At 33.1% G+C, this 20,525-nt stretch overlaps 1 protein-coding gene across 1 annotated transcript; it reads left to right on the top strand.

Annotated features, from left to right (window-relative positions):
- Window positions 1–1,354: 1,354 nt before the first annotated feature.
- On the top strand, window positions 1,355–15,896 carry LOC149896424 (uncharacterized). The gene is made up of 10 exons (XM_090117419.1): window positions 1,355–1,463; window positions 1,874–1,977; window positions 2,313–2,376; window positions 2,720–2,845; window positions 3,322–3,460; window positions 10,413–10,548; window positions 10,772–10,843; window positions 11,014–11,047; window positions 11,336–11,388; window positions 11,575–15,896. Exons 1-10 carry the CDS (start codon window positions 1,355–1,357, stop codon window positions 15,862–15,864), a joined length of 5,127 nt encoding a protein of 1,708 aa, XP_089973545.1. The 3' UTR covers window positions 15,865–15,896.
- The last annotated feature ends 4,629 nt before the right edge of the window (window positions 15,897–20,525 follow it).

Genomic DNA, 20,525 nt, shown 5'->3' with positions numbered 1-20,525 from the left:
CTAGTTTAGAAAAAAAAATGTTGTGTGGTTTTATAAAACCACAGTAAAAGTGAAACTGTTCGAACGGTTCCGAACACTGCTTTGTGTAGCGCATGTCGCGTGACGGTCGGCTGCCGAGTAGGTATACCTAATCGGCAGCCGCGATACGTACGCGACATGCGCTACACAGACCAAAAAGTTTGAGACGATGTAATAAAAGTTTCACTTTAAAAAATCAAATGATATAGGTACCTATTCGCTCACTAATCTTCAAAGCTGCTGATACTGTGACCTAATTTGAAAAAAATAAGGACCCATTTTAATAATTTTGAAATAAAAAATTGCGTTTGGCACCTATTTAACAACGAAAAAAACGTCTTGCAAAAAAAAATTATGTCTGGATCTATCTAAAGGCAAAAGATTAAAAATTATGCGTTAATAAATGACTTTAAATTACGGATATTATCCTGTGCAAATAAGATGCGCACTAATAAACGCAACCCACTGCGGCCAGCCAGACAGCCCGGACTCTAACCGAAATAGGAAGAGAAACAGTATATCAAAGAACCAACTATGCTAAAATTCTCTCTTGTCAACGTTGCTAGCTCCTAACTATACGATATTGATAAATTAAAAAACAAAACAAATATTAATACACCATAGTTTACAGGCCAAGTGAAACCTGGCGCCAATGTCATAGGTCTGATTTCTGTCAGACCGTTTTTCGACTTCTGAAGGGGAAAATGCTTGTAAGTTATAATTTATTATAGTAACTGTTATCTCATAGAATTGTTATCTGTCATTTTACAGAGCGTGTGCTTCGTAGATCCTGGGTTCGATTCCCGGTGGTCACTTAAAAAAAAGATCTCACTCTGGCAGGAAACAGAAGGCTAATTACCTTATTGTTCGTAAAGAAAATCGATCAGTGAAACATATATTTAAGTATTTTACATTGGCTCCATATCTCACAAGGGAACGCGGGATTTCATAATATGATAATTGATTGATTTAAGTTTGTGTGTCTTATTTTTTTTTAAGTATAACAAAAACTACAAACTCAAACATATATTCAATTAGACTTCTTTTAGAAGCCTTTCTGAATCTTTATAAGATATTTTTAACATATAACTACCACCAAAAAACTCGAAAACTGTCTATTTATTGATCGACACAAATCTGATAAAATCTATTTGTTGCATTATTTATTGGTCGATTTATTGATTGATTCAATCTTGATTGATTGATTTATCAATCAACTGAATTATTTATGGACCGATTCATCGATTTATCTCTTGATTCACGGAACTTGTAACAACCACAGAAAATAGTAGTTTAAATTATATTTAACACAGTTTGTACCCCTTGGAGATTAACAATGGAAGGCGGGGGAGAGAGGGTGGTAGTGGTGCGCGGTCTACGTGATGCAGGGGTTGCTATCACACTGATAAATGATGTGCCGTTCAAGGAGAGGTGTGGTTTTGGCGGTAAATATTTATTTAATATTGACACATAAAAATATACTGAAGTATTATATATAGGTAAATGTAAGTATTATCCACAGATATAAAAACATTACATTTTGATGTCTGTGGTAGGTATTATCATAGTATGTATTATAACTAATCATCATAATAAGGCCATCATCATTAAAATGGAGGACAGGAGAGCATGTCAGAAGTGAAACTTCTTTGGCAAGATTCAAAGATACCAAAAACGTCGCCTAATTCCATGACGTGACGTGACCTGGAATTTTAGTCTCAACGCGCCTAAAGAAGTTTCACTTCAAAAAAGAAGCTTTTTATTGTAACTAGTTACTAATAATTATTTTTGCATGTACGTAGTTTACATAAACGTGTGCCTAAATATACATTTGGATTATTTCGATTATCTATAGGTTCCAGATCACCAACTAGAATAGTATCAAATGTAGAAACGAACACGGATCAATTTTATCACGACAGTGCTGTGCAGATTGATGGCTGTAGGATCGTTGACCAGGTTGGTAAATATCTTTTTATTTAAAAGATATAAAAAAGTTTAAAAAAATATATTGCACATAGAGCGCAGTGCCGCTAAACCTTTCTTATTTTCTAAAGAACAGAATGGTTAACGTGTACATACGTTCTATAAAATGCATAAAAATGTCACCATAAAATATTATTGAACATTGTCAGACTCTTTCTGTGGACAATAACATCCGCCAGACGCTTTAAAGCTCCCAAAAAATTAGAAATATTCTAATGTCTGGTTTTAATACATTTTAAACATAAAAAGGACAATCTTAACATACTATATTAAATCTAATGTTTAAATAATATTATTTTTATTTTCAGGATGGCTACTACATGTCGCCAACATTTCGCAATGAGCATCCACAAAGATCCCCCGTTCTATCTCGTAAGTAACGTTGTACATACATACGCAAACACACGCACACATCCATCACAAACTCATATACACGCACACACACACACGCATACAAACACACATGATCCAACACACACACGAACCCGTACGTACACGCACGCACACACGCATTCACTCATCCGGGACAAACACACACACACGTGCTCGCACACGTCCACACACACGCACGCACACACGCGCAACCACACATTCATCAAAAACACACACACAAACACACTTCTTACATACACACACACATAAACTTTTTTATTTTACATTTACTTGCATAATATTTTAAAGAATAAAAATAGCTAGCATATTTCATAATTTTCAGGCATGTTCCACAGTGTAGATGCATTTGCTGGTTCCCTCAGAAAATATCCGATAACTAGTAATTTGGAAAAGTCGCAATCAGCTGAAATCGTACAAAGAATTCTAACGTATGCACAAGGACGAAATTGTTAGTATTTTTACTTTTATTATAAATATGAAAGTGTGTTTGTTCGTCTTTCACACCGTAATGGAGTGATTCTTAGTTATAATTTTTGTGTCAAAATTTATTAATTAAAATTACTATAGATGGCGCTAGTTTTAGATTTTTTACGTAACAGCTAGTTTTGTATAGGTATTGTAGCCTATTATCGCACAGAATCACAGACTAATAATATAATAATCACAGAATATACTACGTATACAAACAGAATAAATGCCTTTATTACGTCATAATAATTATACTTTTTCTATCAAAATTAATGTGATATTATTTCTTTGTTATACTTGTATACGTAGTATATTATTATTAGTCTGTGGTTATACATACATATATATAATATCTTCTATGATATTAGTTTCCTTCCCAGGACAAGTGGTTAATGCAAAAATAAAAATTATTAATCACTTAATAAATATGCATTTTTTTTTGTCACTTTAAAATAGTCGGTAAGAAATCAAAGTCGAAAAGCATGCGTTCGCTGTTACGACGTTGTTCAACGCACCGTCATGTTGGGAAGAGGAAAAGTGGCAACATTTCATCTTGTAACCTGTGGCCAGGGAATAGACAGGATGTGGATGATAGGTATGTATTTGTGAAGTAGCAAATAATATTTATAAAAGGAAACATTTTTTGTATGTACGTGTGTAATATGTGCACAAAAACTACTGTAACGATTTCAGTAATTTTTTCATCATCAGAAATCTACATCTTCTAGGTTCAGAGTCACTTAAATACCTGTATGTTCATTTAGTTTTTAGTTTACTTTTTAATCGATTGGCTAGTTATAGGTACACACTACTCATAATTTGATTTTAATTTAGATAAACAATTAATTTTTCAACTTTATTATACTTTTAATATAAATAAATAAAAATAAAAATATCTTTATTGAGTACAAAAATTAAAACAGTACAATTACAGTGTGGCTCTGTCTTCCTAGCTAGGAAAATCCTGTGTTAAGGAAGACAGTTCCTTCCCAGAGAACATGTTCAGTACAACAAAAAGATTACATTTAAAAAACAGAGAAAGTAAAAAAAAAAAACATATAAATATACAGTTGTGCGTTTACAAGCTTTTTACAATTATAGTGCGTGATTTTGTTAGTGTGAGTGTGTGTATATGTGTGTGTGTATGTGTGTGTGTTTGTGAATGTGTGTGCTTGTGCATGTGAGTGTTATGTGTTTGTGTATGTTATATTATTGACATCTATCCATTATTTATGAGCTGCTCTATTTCATCATAATCATAATTTTCAAGCCATTTAATGACCGCTTTTTTAAATAAACTGTTATTTAAAGTCCTAACTTTTTGGGTCCTACTTATAATATTGTAAAACTTAGGGGCAGCAAAATGAAAAAATCTTTTAGCAAACCTACTATTAGTACGCGGCATAGGGAATCGGTCTCTTCTTTTATTAACAATCTGTAAGGCTGGTACTGTCTGTGTATGGTAACGTCGTAGGATTTCCTTTAAATATATTTTCCGTACGCTTAATAAGTTTGATTCCTTAAATAGATTTGTAGTGGGATATCTGAATGGTAATTTTAGCGCTACTTTAATAATTGCCCTCTGAACTCGTTCGACATGAATAAGGTGGGACTTAGCCATGCCTCCCCATGCACATATGCAATAGTTTAAGAGGCTTTCTATTATAGACTGGGGTAGAAGCCTTTAAAAATAATGAAAAGATAAAAAAATCGCAGTCGGATGAAACCCATTAGAAAAGGAGAGGAATATGATAAAAATGTAAGGAAAAATAAATTACGGTCAATCCGAGTTCGGGAAGTGGGAGGGGGGAGCTTTTAAGAGAAAAAATGGTCTCTCTCGATTTCCGACAAAACTACAAGTCCTACGGAAAAAAGTTCAATGGCAAAGTTGTAGGTAATAAAAGGATCTACAACTTTTGTATTCACAATTTTTTCACATAACCTCAAAATTTAGGTGAAAAATTCAAAAAACCAAGTTTTTGGTTTTTTATTTTTATCTACTTCAAAATTTATTGCTTTTCTACGAAATTTGGTGAAAACTTACTTTATTATGTCCCAAATACACTGTAATTTATTTGATTGAAAATATTTATTTTTTCGCCTTATTTTGAATTAATACCAAAAAAACAACCTAATTTTCAATCGAAAAGTCACCCGTCAAAATATCAGCTTTTTTCAAAAACTTGGGGTGCTTTTTATTCATTGAAATCTCTACTTTCATATGGTGTAAAAAAAAATAAACACCACCATAGTAAATGTTCTCAGGAAATGCATACAAACAGTGTGATAATGAGCTTTTACTAAATCAGGCACACTTCTCGAACTCTATATCTTCTCTTGTATCGGCTTTTCGGTAATATTTCAAAAGAAAAATAATTATCTGTTCTAAGTTTAATATTTTACAGCATATTCAAAAGCAAAATGATGTCGATATAAACATTTCAGGTAGTTCGAGAAGTGTGCCTGATTTAGTAAAAGCTAATTTTCACACTGTTTGTATGCATTTCCTGAGAACATTTACTATGGTGGTGTTTATTTTTTTTTACAACATATGAAAGTAGAGATTTCAATGAATAAAAGGCACCCCAAGTTTTTGAAAAAAGCTGATATTTTGACGGGTGACTTTTCGATTTAAAATTAGGTTGTTTTTTTGGTATTAATTCAAAATAAGGCGAAAAAATAAATATTTTCAATCAAATAAATTACAGTGTATTTGGGACATAATAAAGTAAGTTTTCACCAAATTTCGTAGAAAAACAATAAATTTTGAAGTAGAAAAAAATAAAAAACCAAAAACTTGGTTTTTTGAATTTTTCACCTAAATTTTGATGTTATGTGAAAAAATTGTGAATACAAAAGTTTTAGATCCTTTTATTACCTACAACTTTGCGATTGAACTTTTTTCCGTAGGACTTGTAGTTTTGTCGGAAATCGAGAGAAACCATTTTTTTCTCTTAAAAGCTCCCCCCTCCCTCTTCCCGAACTCGGATTGACCGTAATTTATTTTTCCTTTAATTTTCATCATATTCCCCTCCTTTTCTAATGGGTTTCATCCGACTGCGATTTTTTTTTGTTTCAAAAATTATCTACTCTAGTCTATTAGTGCCTTGTATGTTAGTAAAACGGTATTTTTATTTACTACTGCTCTTAGATTTTTAAATATATAGATCATCCTTCGTAACCGCGTTACTAAATAAGAGGCCTGAACATCCCATTTTAAGTGACTGTCTACCTGTATACCTAAGTATTTGGTGTGCTCGACTCGAAGTAGTTTCTCGCAATTGCAAGTTGTCTGCAGTCTGGGAATCCTATTGCATGGGAAGGTATGAATTTTTATTTCAAAATCAGGTGAAGGAGAGAGAGTTTTACTCTTAGAAAAGCAGATGTAAGTCGTTTTTTTAGTATTTAAAGATAGTAAATTATCCTCAAGCCATGTTGTCACGGAAGCGAGCCCTCTCTCTACAATCTGTCTGAGCTTGAGCCAATCTTTATCATAGAACAAGATGACAGTATCATCCGCGAAAGTAACAATTTCTGCGTTATTTATTTTTAACTCACATAAGGGATTGATATAAATCAAAAACAGGATAGGAGCTATAGTACTACCTTGCGGAGTACCATAGGAACATGTAGAATGATTACTCATCGATCCCTCTACTTTGACACATTGGACTCTATCACTTAGATAATCCTGAAACCACTTTAAGACATTGCCACGCACTCCTATGTTCTGGAGTTTACACAAAAGAATAGGTATGCTCACTGTATCAAATGCCTTTTGAAGGTCAAGGAAAATACCTAAACATTTATTGCCTCGGTCCAGGTGATGAGTGATACAGTGAGTGAGTTTGAGGATAGCGTCTTGGGTCGAGAGTTTACTACGAAATCCAAACTGATTTTTAGAAATAATGTTATTAGCATCTAGAAATTTTATCAATCGAGTTGAAACCACTTTTTCTAGTATCTTAGAGATACTAGATAAAAGGGAAATTGGCCGGTAATTACATGGTAGGGTCTTTTCTCCTGATTTATATATCGGAACAACAACTGCTTTCTTTAAAATTTTGGGGAATTGGCCCGTGCTTATGCTTAAATTACAAAGGTAGCTAATAGGTTCAGAAAGAATATCAACATGGTTATATAACACAGATGAGCTTATACCGTCCAGGCCTGCCGAAGCACTTTTCTTCATTGAGACAATTATATTAGCAATTTCTTTAGCGTCAGTGGGGATTAAAGCCATGGAATTAATCGGTCCATTAAAATGTGTAGCTTTAGTAGAGAGATCCGCAACAGTTTTATTGATTGTAGTTAAGATATTGTTAGCCAAATTTGATCCCACATTCGTGAAATATTCATTAACGGAGTCTAATGATTCAGTGTGCGTATTTTTTAAATTCAACAGGTCAATAGCTGAATTGTTAGATCGTTTTAGATTACATAATTCTTTAATAGTTTCCCATGTACCTTTGATATTTTTTGCATGAAGTTTAAATTTATTTTGGAAATAGAGTTCTTTCTGTGATTTAATAATGTTATTGCATGTATTTCTGTACTTTGTATAGCGGTTTCTGAGTACTATATCGTTCGGTGTCTTGTTAGATTTTTTGTGTAGAACGTCCCTTTTCCGAATTGATCTAAGAATTCCCGAGGTTATCCATGGTTTTAGTATCTGCTTTCGTTTAGGGATATTCTTAGCTGTAGAACTAGTATTAATTGCTTTTTGTAAGCAACTTATTAATATGGATGCAGCAACATCAGGATCAGTTAGTTCAAAAAAGTTAGAATGCAACCAGGTCTTTTGGTTAAGGGCTTCCTTAAGCAGGCGTATGTTTATTTTTGAAGAAGGAATGACATTATTATTATATGATTCGAGATCTTGAACGTAAAGCAATATAGGTTTATGGTCGGATATTTCAGGAAGAATGACGGTACGGCATGTTTTTGTGGACTTTATCATAAAATGATCCAAACAGGCTAGCAGCCGTGTAGGACGATTAATGCCTACTTTTAGTCCGTGTGCAGCTATTATATTTAAATATTCGTTAACGTGTGACGTGATACTATTCTGGATAATATCAAGATTTATGTCACCCGTAAGAATAATATTTTTTGTTTTTGTTTGCTCCAGTATACATACGAGCGAATTAAGAAAGTTAGATGGATTAACGAAGCTAGGAGGTCTATAACAACAAATAATACTATATGAGTTATTAATATATAAAATCAGACAGTTTCCATCCTGGAAAAGAGGTTCAGTATAAGTACATCCTAGGTTTTCCTTTACATATGCAACAATGCCGTCATTTTGATTGAATGATTTTTTTGTATGAAACATATTATATGATTGAAGCAGGGGGGGAGAACTGTTTGCATCTGTCCAGGTTTCGGTTAGGACAATGATATCAATTGTCATGTTCATAGTTGATAGACTTGATACAAGATAGTCAAAGTTGCAGTTAATACTCCTGATATTAGCGCATAGTACCGATATTCCTTGAGTAGCATGATATTCAATTAGATAGGGACATTCAGAGTATGTATTTGCATTTTGACACGTGATATTAAGGCTTTCAGTTATATCAGATTCTAAATTATCACTTAAGGTATTGAATTTTGTTGTAAAGTTTAAACAATTGTGCTGTTAAGAGAAATATATAAGTAATTTTAATTATAAAATTCAACCGCCTTACAATATATAAGAGTTGTGATTTAATATTATTAACTAAATTGAGGAACCGCAAAATTAAATGATTGAGTTTTAAAAATATTATTGGATAGATTATTAATTGTAACATTCCGTAAAACAAAATTATTTTGTTAGAAAATTTTAGCAAGGTAAGCGATCGTTGAAAATTTTGTAAAACAAAACGTGCAATATTAATCAATATTTGTGTATGTGGAATATGTGTGATGTTGTTTTGAGTGGTTTTTGAATCATAAAGTAAAAGATTGTACATTAATTTGAGCGTGTAAAGTTTGTAATTCATGTAAACTGTTATGTAAATTGATGAGTAAATTACAATTATTTTTATATGTTTTTTATAAGAAAAATAGAAAAAAATTATAACTAATTTTTGCTTAACATCTAGTCACTTCTTAAGTTTTAATTGGTTCAATTGGTCTTCGTTTTTTACCAAAATATGAGATGCTCCTTCCTTCTTCCGGAGAAAAACTCTATCGTTACTCATCCAACAGAAATGATATTGCTCTGACTTCGCAAATTCCCTTGCTAGGAAAAACAATCGTCTATCCTTTGGGGTGAGATATTCGGAGGCGAACAATGGTTTCGATTGACCGTTAATACCTAAATTACTGCTATTTAACTTTTGCGATGGGTTACTTTTATTAAATTTCTTGATGGCGTCTATTACCGTATTTCTGGATAATGTATTTGTAAATTCGACGATCAAGGTTGAGTCAGCTGAGTCTCTCTTGCTCGGCAGACGAAAAGCATCACGTAAATTCTTCTGTTCGTCTTCTAATCCAAGATGACACAATAAATTGGATGCAATCGAGAACAGGTCCTTTTTCTTTTCATTTATCTGTTTGGGGAGTTTTCGTATTTCTATGCTTGTCTTACGTGAAATTCTCTGCAGTAAGTCGATATTTTCCTCTATTATACCTATTTTGAAGTTGACACTATTAAATTCAGACTTTATAGATTCAATTTTAGATGTGAGTTCATTTATTTGTTCGTTTGTAAAATTCAATGAATTTTCTATGTCCTTATTTGTGTGCTGGACATTAGTAATTTTAGTGTCCATAAGTGAAATACGCTTTTCAATGGACTCTAAACGACTATTCTGCCTTTCGGACAAATCGGAGAATAATTTCGTAAGCATATCTCTCATATCAGTTTTAAAATTTATCATTTCATCGGACTTGTCGCCCGACAATCTACGCCTTTTTTCGCTCCTTAAAGTAATATTATTTTCATCATCGCCTGCCGTAGTGCATAGTTGTGAGTCAGATAATGTTCTATAACTTGTCGGTGGTGATCGATGCATTTTTTAAGTTGAGGGTAGATAAAAATACGCGTGGATAACTTCTTGACAATAGAATGGCGGACTTTACTCATGCGCCTTCGATGGATCGATCGTAAGTAAGCGGTGAATGAAGTCCGATGATGACTCAGTGCAAGGTGCGTACTGCGTAGCAAGAGCGCAGCAGGAGTGAAAAGGATAGCGTGATAAAGTTGTACTCACAGTTGCGATCTTATCTTGTGTACCAGGAGACTATAACCCGCAAAGAGCTCGGTTTACGAACGTAGATGCACGTTTCAATCTCTTTCACTTGCTGTTGTCCTATTATTAGCGGTGTAATTTTTTAAGTTTATGCGTTTTAATTAAACAAATAATAAGCAACAAAATACACGACTGTTCTGAATCGATCCAAGAGGGGAAGGGGTATATATAGTTTCCAAGTAAAGTAGTTTCTTTCAAAAATAGCTATCTATTACCTAGGTACCTAATTATGTGAGTTAGAAATTATATTTAAATGAGAATTTTTAATACGCAATAACAATATTATTTAAAATATTATAGACAGGACGACTGTGATCTCAGATACAACTATCTAAACGCAACGATGTCCAAGCCGGGAATCGAAGTGAGGTACCTCACGGGAGTGAAGAGAGCCCTCTGTGAGAAACTACGAGACATGTGTGATGATTCACCAAAGGTAAGATAAGACGATCCAAATAAGAATAGGATCGACTTGCGCCATCTTGTGACGTCATAGACTGTTATTCCAAAACCAATGTTAATTCCAAAATTAATGACCAAGACTTTCCCATTCTATAAAGTTGGAACGCATTCATGTTGCCTGATGGAGATAGCTTATTGTTAAATCTTTTCTTTGTATAACTTTAAATTGTTTCTGCACTCTTTTCTTTCTATTTCAGATATGTCCACGAATGCAAGCTCGATACAATCACCATAAAAAGCACTGCAACCAAGGTGTAGCATTTGCGCCGGTAAAAGTGAAATTCATATATTAAATTTTACAAAATAATGTCTTGTATATTAACATAATATTTTGTAGTTTCAGTTTTAGTGTGTTTATTGTGCAAAAAAAAAACAATTATATACTTAAATCTTAAATATTTTTTTAGTACTTAGTAACTAGCATATCTTTTATTTTCAGTCATCAGGCGTCAAGCGTGATACAGAAGTACAAGGTATAATAAAAATAATTATATGTTATTATATTATGTTCGAATATTCGTCAGTCTAAAAGTTATTTCAATTTGTAAAGTTGTGTATTTGTGTTTTAAATTCTACTAGCAAACCGGGCGAACTCCGTTTCGCCACCAGAGACACCTTTTCTTTGCTATAAACCTCACGGAGCCCGAGACCTTTCCAACGAATGCAAAACCGTGGAAATCGGTTCGTGCGTTCTGGAGTTATAGCGCCAGGAAGGAAAACCCGACTTATTTTTATATAGTAGATTAATTATTTCCTTCCAGTTTCGCGTCCAACGGAGACAAAAGAAACTAATTTAGGAGGAAGAACATCATCTGTAAGTTATTATAAATTATACATTCCCTTAAATATCACATGTGTTTTGTTTAAAAAAAATCTGATAAATCTATTGATAACCTGTTTTTTTTATTTTTGTTATAGTATTTTTCGAATACTGTAATTCTTGAAATCATTTTAGTTTAACAGTAAGCTTACGTCTATAATGCGATATGTTATTTTTCAGGCCATACAAAAACCTAGCAAAGCCTGCTTCTGTCACAGTCCACGGCAGTGCGTGTGTGAAAAAAACACAGATAAATTAGAAACACACAAGCAAATAGAAGATGAACTACTCAAAATGTTTCCAGATTTAGTTCACACGTCACATTTACCGTTTAATAAAAAGAAAGATCTAGAAACAGTTGTGGAAGATGAAGTAACAAGTTGGGTCAATAATATTCTACCATTTTATAATGTTACACTCATGAGTGATAATGAAAAGAATCAACTTATTGATAATTTGGTTCGAGGCTTACATAACATAGATAGAACTGATTCTGTAGAAGCTATTAATAGAATTAAGAATTGTCTTAACGGTCTACCTGCGTTACGAGATTATGAACATCGAGATACACTAATAAACGAACTGAGTGATAACCTTTTAAAGAAACTAAGGTTTGCGGTAGACGAACATAAAGTTCAAGATAACGTTGACAAATTAGTGGATAAAATGCTATCAAAATCTAATATTTCTGATCACAATAAAGATATGATTAAGAAGGCTGTTGTTCATAAATTAAAACCTATGCTGATGAATCGAGCGTTACCTGAAAAAGACTTAGAGGGGTTTCTGACGGAAGAGATTTTGGATGTTGTTCAAAAATTACCTCTCGATCCTACAGAAATTAGTGAAGAGTTTCGAGAAAAACTAAATAGTATTCAACAGAAGCAAGAGTTGTCCCCAAATTTAAAAGAGAAGGAAGAAATGGTTCTCGATTGGATGAAATCATTTCCAGAATTAGAAGATTTACCTCTTGCTGAAAAGAAAAAGCTCATCGCTCCATTAGTGGCCTCCCTTGCTAAAGAAGAACGACCGGAGAAAATGAAAACGGTGATTAAAGACTGGTTAAATGATGTTATTAATAAAGATGATAGACGCCTGAGTGCCAAATCGATGAACAAATTGAGTAAAAAACTTATGGCTAAGCTATTACCTTCTGAAGGTGATAAAATCGAAATATCCCCTAATGATAGTTATGATGGCAAGATACCACAAGCAAAAGATACAGTGGATACCGTAATGTCTTGGTTCCAAGATATCCCTGAATTAGCATTTAAAAATACACCAGAAAACAATAGAGCTGTTGAGGATTTGGCTAGTAAATTAAAAGACATACAACAACGATATTCAAATGCTGACGACGTTCAAATGGAGTCCCGAAAAGAAATAGGCAATTGGTTGAAAGACGTAATGAAAAAGAATAACATATATTTACATCCAGACACAGTGGACAATTTAGTTAATAAATTAGTTGACAATTTACAAGAAAGTGAACAGCCTAAGCGATTTAAGTCTAGATTGCGTAAAAGCAAATTTTATAAAGAAATTTGGACATGGCTAACTCAATTACCGTATGTTGATTTGCAAAAAGTGGACAAGTATAAAAAATACGTAGCTAAGCTCGCAAGCAACTTAGAAAATATCGAAAGCACTAAATACGATGCACAGTCTCTTGAGCAAGCAGTTAACAATGAAGTGAGTAAAACTCTCAATATATTGAGCGAAACAGGTTTAGAAATTTATGAAAATGATAAACAGAATTTAATAAAAATAATTTTAAATAAATTGGAATCTACGCCAAGAGGTAGAAAGAAATGGCATAAAACAAAAACATTAAAGAAAGGAATACAAGATGCTGTCGCTAATACACTTGACCGTTTTCCATCAACTCTTCTTAATAAAGACACTATCACTAATGGTTTATCAGATCTACTGCATAAACATGTTAAATCAGATAAAATGGATCCCAAGAAAACCAAAGCGCAAATAGTTAAATATTTAGAAAAAAATACAAAGCTTCCTTCCAGTGACATTGATAATATAGCTAATGATATAATGCACAAAGTCAAACAAATACCAAAAGCAGGGTTTCAAAAGAAAAGATCTGCATTATCCCCCAAATTGAGCGACCAAGAATATTATAAAAGTGGGTCCATAAGTGATGAAGTTATTGAAGAAGAATTGGAAGAAGATGGCTATGACAATATCAGTGAAAAATCTGACAGGCCATTGACCTATGGACTAAGAGGAGATCGTAAGCGTTTCGTTACTTCTACCCCAGAAAGGGAAATAAATACATCGTTAGATTCAACACTTTCTGTCCCTCCCATTCGAGATGAAACATATAAAAATAAAGACGATGTCGATGAGAGTATTTCACAGCAAGAAAAGATAAAAGATGTTCTCAAGGATTGGCTTCACGATTTAGATATTGATGATGATATGAAAAGTAAAATAATAGATGATTTAACTGAAGATATAATAGACAGGCAAAGATACTTAAAGCTATCCAATACTAAAACATCCAGTATCATTGAATTGGAACATCTAAAGTTCCAAATTTTCAAACGATTGAACAAAGTTGTGAGTGATAAAGATTTATCAAAATGTATGGCAAAAATCAGACATTTAAAAACACGGTTAAATGCTATACAACCGAATGAAGATTCAAACTACGAAACTGTAGAATCACTGTTGTATAAACAACAGTTACAACTAATTATATCTCAATCAGTTCCAGCCACTGTAAATGATGATTCATTTGAAGAATTAAAAAACAATTTAGCAGATGCATTTGTAAGTTTACACTATGTTTCGGAAGACGAAGGAGAGAGAAGTAAATACAAGAGAGTAATTTATGAAGAAATCAATAAATATTGTCACGAATATTTGAAACGATACCCTGCATCGAAATTGGACCCACAGAAGCTAAATAGAGACCTTTATAGTGCTTTAATAAAAGTGCCAGCGCCTCAAAAAGAATTATTAGAACCGTCCTTTCACATCACAAAAATTCAAAACGAAATAAGGAATTGGCTCACAGAAATTTCAACTGATAAATCACCACTAAAAACAGAAAGCACAAGAAGTAGTATATCACTTCTAGCTAATCATCTATACAGCATACAAGAGAAGCACAAATCTCAACCAAACGTTAACATGAAAGAAGAAATGTTAAAAGCTATTTTAGATTGGTTAGAACAGTTTCCGATGACATCCGGACACAAAATCGATATAAAGAATGGTGTAAAGATATTGTACAATAACATCACTAAGACTCCAAATATAAAGCAGCCACAAGAAAATATATTTTATAGATCGGGACAAAATAAAGAAAACGACTCATTTAATATAAATGTCACAGCACACAACGCTCCAGTTACTAGTTCTACTATGAAAAGAGTTAATAATGGTACACAGTACACTCCATACATACCACCGCCCAGTATGTTAAGTGCAGAAGACAGGGCTCATTTAGATATGATAAGAGCGCGTAGTCCTACATCAGTGAGAAGAGAAACACATTATCATATACACAAAGATTCGTCTAACGATCCTCAGCCAATCAACATAAGCACACAAACAGATGTAGCAGTTAATGCAAATGAAAAACAAACTCGCGATAGTGCTGTGACACAAACGATACATGAACCAAACGTGACTACTAGAGAAGCCAATTTCAATGTAGATGTTTCTCCACATGTTATAGTCAAGGAGTATTTGTGGAATTCAACTGATTCGCGACAAGGTTCTACTATTTACACACCACGTAATAATACTATAAATATTTCTACACCACCAGCGCCGCCGATAAATACAGGCGCACCAGTTAATGTAGTCACACATAACCAATATCCTCCACCTCCTTCCTTTCAACCCTTAATTCCTCCTGTCAACAGACAAAGAAATGTTATGGCTCAGTCTACAAACGTCAACACGCAGAACAATTCTGCACAACATCAAGAACAATCGCCTAATTTGCATATTACAAAGCGAACATACACGTATAATCCTGAATTTAACAGACGTGAACGACCGCCTGTAATACATGAAAAAATATCTCAAACTCATATAGAAAGACAACAGCAAAGAGGCTATTTCATAAATACGCCAAATTACGAGAATTTTAGTCGCAACCAGCGTCCAGTTTTATCGGGATACTTAACTCCAAATGAACAAGCGAAACATCTAGAAAGAACGCGTCAGTTTGGAGATAGATTTGAACATGTCAGAGGCTATAGGGAGCCGTTTATTGAAGAACAGGAAGTACCTGGTAGAATGTATAGAAGACATGATAGGTATGAAATGAAGCATTTAGGACAAAAGTGTTGTAAATGTGGTGGCAGAGTTATGACAAAGTGCAGAGCTTCCAGACCAAATTATCGTCATGGAGACGACTTCAAAATGTGTTCCAAGTGTTTTGGTAGGCATTGTCCACACCCCAGTCCTTTGTATTTTAATAGTGAATTTTAGTATTGGTTTTTGTGTGTTATTTGTGAAATAAATGTTGTAATAATGATAATGGTTTTATTTCTTCCCTATGAAAACATACATATGTACGCAGGTGTTTTTTTATTAATTTGAAACTATCTTTATTGATCAGGGACATAGACGCCCTTTAGCTAGATTTTATTCTCATACTGACCGATTTTAGACCTTATTGTCCGGTACTCATCACATACAGTTTGTATACCATCAACAAATAGAAAGTTATTTAGTAGGTAATTTAAAAATGTAAATAAATTATTACTAATTATTGTGAACGAATTTAGCGGTTCACACCTTCCTGAGAATGTAAGCTACATTCATAATGTGGGATCTAGTGTTGTGTAATATAAAATTGTTTATTGTAATCTATAATATAAAAATGAATCGCAAAATGTGTTGGTAAGCGCATAACTCGAGAACGGCTGAACCGATTTCGATAATTCTTTTTTTATTATATTCCTTGAAGTACGAGGATGGTTCTTATGTAAAGAAAACGTAAATATTATGTACCACGGGCGAAGCCGGGGCGGACCGCTAGTTTATAATATATTTGCATGCTCAATTAAGAGCCAGAAATCAGAATGTTTATGAGTCTATGTAATATGTACCTACCTAACATCTTTGTAAATCTACATTCTGCAAATAAAGAAATTTGAATTTGAATTTTCTATTTATTGTGCAAAAATACTTAAAATCGGTTAAGTAATTTTAGAGCATGCATAACAATTTTTCCAGTTTATAAATTATAATAATATGATAGGTATAGTATTATATTATAGAAATGGTATAAATAAAACAACTAGACCGGGAGATACTGACACAAAATTTCGAGTCATTTGTAACAAGGATGGCGGTTCTACAGGGGTCTTAGTACGCAATGACAAAAAGAAAAATGATGGTGTGAACGCTGGTACCGGTGGCTTAGTCGCGTGGGCGTTTGTCGAACTCGTCGGAAAAATAGCGAAAGTCAAACGATTTGTAACACAAAAATTTTAGAATTTACCGATAGCCCATAAAAAAGTAGTAGGCGGTAGTGTCATGCCATACTTTTCCGGTGTGACTTACAGCCCGCCATACCGACGCGAATGTGTTGATTTAAATAAAACAATCATTCAACCATTTGTACCAGGCTAACTTTTGCACAGGTAACTATCGTCATGCAGCCATTTACGAAAATCGCCATGCCATACTTTTCGGACGATTCCAAATGGTCGCCATACCGCCGAAAATCTGCAAAAAATTCTTATTTCGCCAAACTTTTTGTACCAGTATTGCATTTGGATTTTTGGAGAGTATTTGATAAAATGTGACCATTATTATATTTGCCATACTTCTAGTAGGGGGAAAAAGTGCTGTCATACTTGAAAACTTAATTTATTATTAATTTATATAAGTGAAGATTTCCAACACATAGATCTTTGAAATTTTGTATTTATATTTGTTGATCCTCAAACTTACAGGAAAAATAAGTGCCATATTGTTACAAATCGTTTGACTTTCGCTATTTTCCGACGAGTTCGACTAACGCCCACGCGACTAAGCCGCCGGTACCAGCGTTCACGCCATCGTTTTTCTTTTTGTCATTGCGTACTAAGACCCCTGTAGAACCGCCATCCTGTTACAAATGACTCGAAATTTTGTGTCAGTATCTCCCGGTCTAAACTTTTAAACACAACCCTTTATTTCAAAACAAATTACCAAACAATAATAATTACATTACGCTGACATTTACAAACTAGAAACTAACAAAATACAATTATCTATACTTATAATAAATCTGTAGAGAGGCCAATTCTGTACATGAAATATATTTAAAAAAAAACTATGAAGGGGTGATAAGGGATCGCTACTGATGCCAAAAATGCAATCAGTAAAATTTTTGTCTGTCTGTCTGTCTGTCTGTCTGTCTGTCTGTCTGTATATTCGTTATAGAAACAAAAACTACCCGACGGATTTTAACTAAATTTGGCACAATTATTCTTCATACTCCTGGGCAGGTTATAGTAAAAGAATCATGTAAATCGGTGTAGAAACACCAAAGTTATACATGAAATACGCTATAAGTCATCGCGCGTGAATACAGAATCATGCCATAAGGATTATTTTGGTGTATCAGTTGCCGCGTTCGACGCGCTTCGCGGCGGGAGCTATAAAAAGGCGGCGGGTCTGCACCCGTTTCGCGTTGTCACGGCATCACGTGTGAATGGCTGAACCGATTTCGATAATTCTTTTCTATTATATTCCTTGAAGTACGAGGATGGTTCTTATGTAGAGAAAACGTAAATATGTACCACGGGCGAAGCCGGGGCGGACCGCTAGTGTATAATAATTTCTAATATTCTTCAGAATCATTGTATTCGTCGCTAGTGTCATCTTCTTCAATTAATGATCTACATTTTTGACAAAACACTCGTTTTTCTTGATAATTTTCACTACAATCAATAGATGTTTGTGAATATTTGTCTGTAACGCTTATCATTTCTCCGTATAAAAATTTATATCTAGTTGCATTTGAATCGACTTCATCGCATAATTGTACACCATTAGGTACTAATTTATCTTTATTAGCGGGAATGAACAAATGTTCTGTATTAGTACCCTCATTGATTGGAAAATCTATTTGAAAGGATTCCGACTTAAAATTCGGTAGATTTTCAATTATTGTAATACTGTCATCACTATCATCTAATCTAATATTTTCTTGATAACTAATAACATTTGGATTACATCCAGAACAAATAGATTTTGAGCTTTGAGGTTCTTCGAAATCTACATTATTTTCTGATGTATATTTATTGTATTTTTTGGTATCTTTGAGAATACCAGTTTTCTTATTTACCGCTGGTTTGTATTGAACACGTTTAGAATTACATTTTGTTATTGTATCTTCAAATCGAACGCGTGACTCTACTTTTTGTACTGCATTATTTTGTGTTTGCTCTACGCTACCATAATGTTCATTAGTTTGAATGCATGTTGAACATTTAGGACCATCCATCGCATTTTTACTATCTTGTACAAAATTCAGTTTCTCCAAAAAGTTCTTAACCATACATAGACATTCAGAATACGTTACGTTATCTGAAATTTGAGTTTGCAAAAACTGTGTCATTTCTTTCTCTATTTCCTTTTCTCTAACTGCTTTATCGTTGTGAATTTTTGTTATAATGTTAACGTTTTTAGCTAGTGCTGTTATTACTTTAATTGTAGATATTTCGTCATCACTTTGTGTGCTGTTTTCAAGTGGTAAAGCTTTTAACCAAGTATCTAGCTTTTCTCTAAAAGTTATTTCACTTGCTTCATCATTTATAATGTCCTCACTTAATTGAATTTTATCTAATGTTTTAAATACTTTATTTAATAAATTAACTATATCCTCATTAATGTGTGTTTTAATGTGACCGTTATTATTAAAAAGAACCTCTACTGTAGTAGTTAAGCGTTGTTTGTAAATGTATGCTTTGAATACGTCATTTTCCTTAAATTTAGAATACATTACAAAATAATCACATAATCTCATTAACACCATCAGTTGATTTTGTTGTAAACTCAATTTAAATTCTTTACAAAATACATCCTGGAATGATCTTCTGAATAAGAGGCCATTTTTAGTTTCTTGGATGCGTCTATACATATTATTTACATGTAACGATAAATTAGCCTTCCATATTCTTCGCATTTCTAACATATTTTCAAGTTCAGGAAGATATTTACTATTGGACAGAGATTCTTCAAATTGTTCTTCAAATAATGCATTGAAATTCGAGCTATCTGTTCCTGGATCAGATATAAGCCTGTAGTAAATCTTCCAAACATTATTTAGAATACTGTTTCTTATAATTTCCATCTTATCTTCATTTACATTAAATTCAAGCTCATAGCAATGTGTTTTTAAAATATCACTATATTGATTATAGATACATTGAATTGGTTTATACTCTGTTGGATTTGCTTTATTTAAAAACACGCAAACATTGTAGTCCAATATACTTTTTAAGTCCCATGGATTGGTGTTAATTTCTTCTAGGTCTATTTGGAGAGATACTTCTTTCCTTCTTTTAAAACTGTTTGCACGTGCCTTAATAAATGGTATAATATTATTATCAGTATTATTCATTAAGGTTAAAGATTTTGGACGATTAGAAACGTTAATTTTTGATTTGGGTGTAAGGAAGTTTTCTTCTTCAGTATTGTGATTATCGATTCCTGTAAGTATACCACAAATGACATTTCTCAAATACTCCGAGTTTTTCCTAAGTAGAACCTTTTTGTCAAAACTTTTTTCTCTACGATACAATTCTTCACTTCTAGCGACTTTAAGCTTGAAGCGATTTTGAAACGAAATTATTTTATTAAGTAGGGTATCCACATTTTTCAATACATCCGTATTATCTCCACCTAGTACTTTATTTATCCAAATTATAATCAGATATTTGAGAAACTCCATTTCACTTTCATAAGATATTCGATTAGGGTAACATTGTAGAAACTTATACCTCGCTACAATTGAACTGGACAAATCTTTAGCAGCAAATGTAACAAAATCTTTTTCCTGTAGCACTTGACAATTTAAACTTTCTAACCATTCTACGATTTGGTCTGTTAATAGTTTTTTATACGCATTAACATCTTCTATATAATCTGTT

The sequence above is a fragment of the Colias eurytheme genome, chromosome 28, assembly GCF_061535395.1.
Source record: "Colias eurytheme isolate Ceu_HAF_F1 chromosome 28, ilColEury1 Martin Lab GWU primary, whole genome shotgun sequence".
Taxonomy (NCBI): domain Eukaryota; kingdom Metazoa; phylum Arthropoda; class Insecta; order Lepidoptera; family Pieridae; genus Colias; species Colias eurytheme.
Note: the sequence above shows the minus strand (reverse complement) of the source record. Positions and strands in the feature narration are given on the sequence as shown.

Coding starts and splice junctions, on each gene's coding strand:
- LOC149896424 (XM_090117419.1), top strand. CDS start 1,355: ATGGAAGGCGGGGGAGAGAGGGTGGTAGTGGTGCGCGGTCTACGTGAT. Junction 2,377..2,719: donor AAGATCCCCCGTTCTATCTC/GTAAGTAACGTT, acceptor CATAATTTTCAG/GCATGTTCCACAGTGTAGAT. Junction 10,844..11,013: donor AAGGTGTAGCATTTGCGCCG/GTAAAAGTGAAA, acceptor TTTTATTTTCAG/TCATCAGGCGTCAAGCGTGA.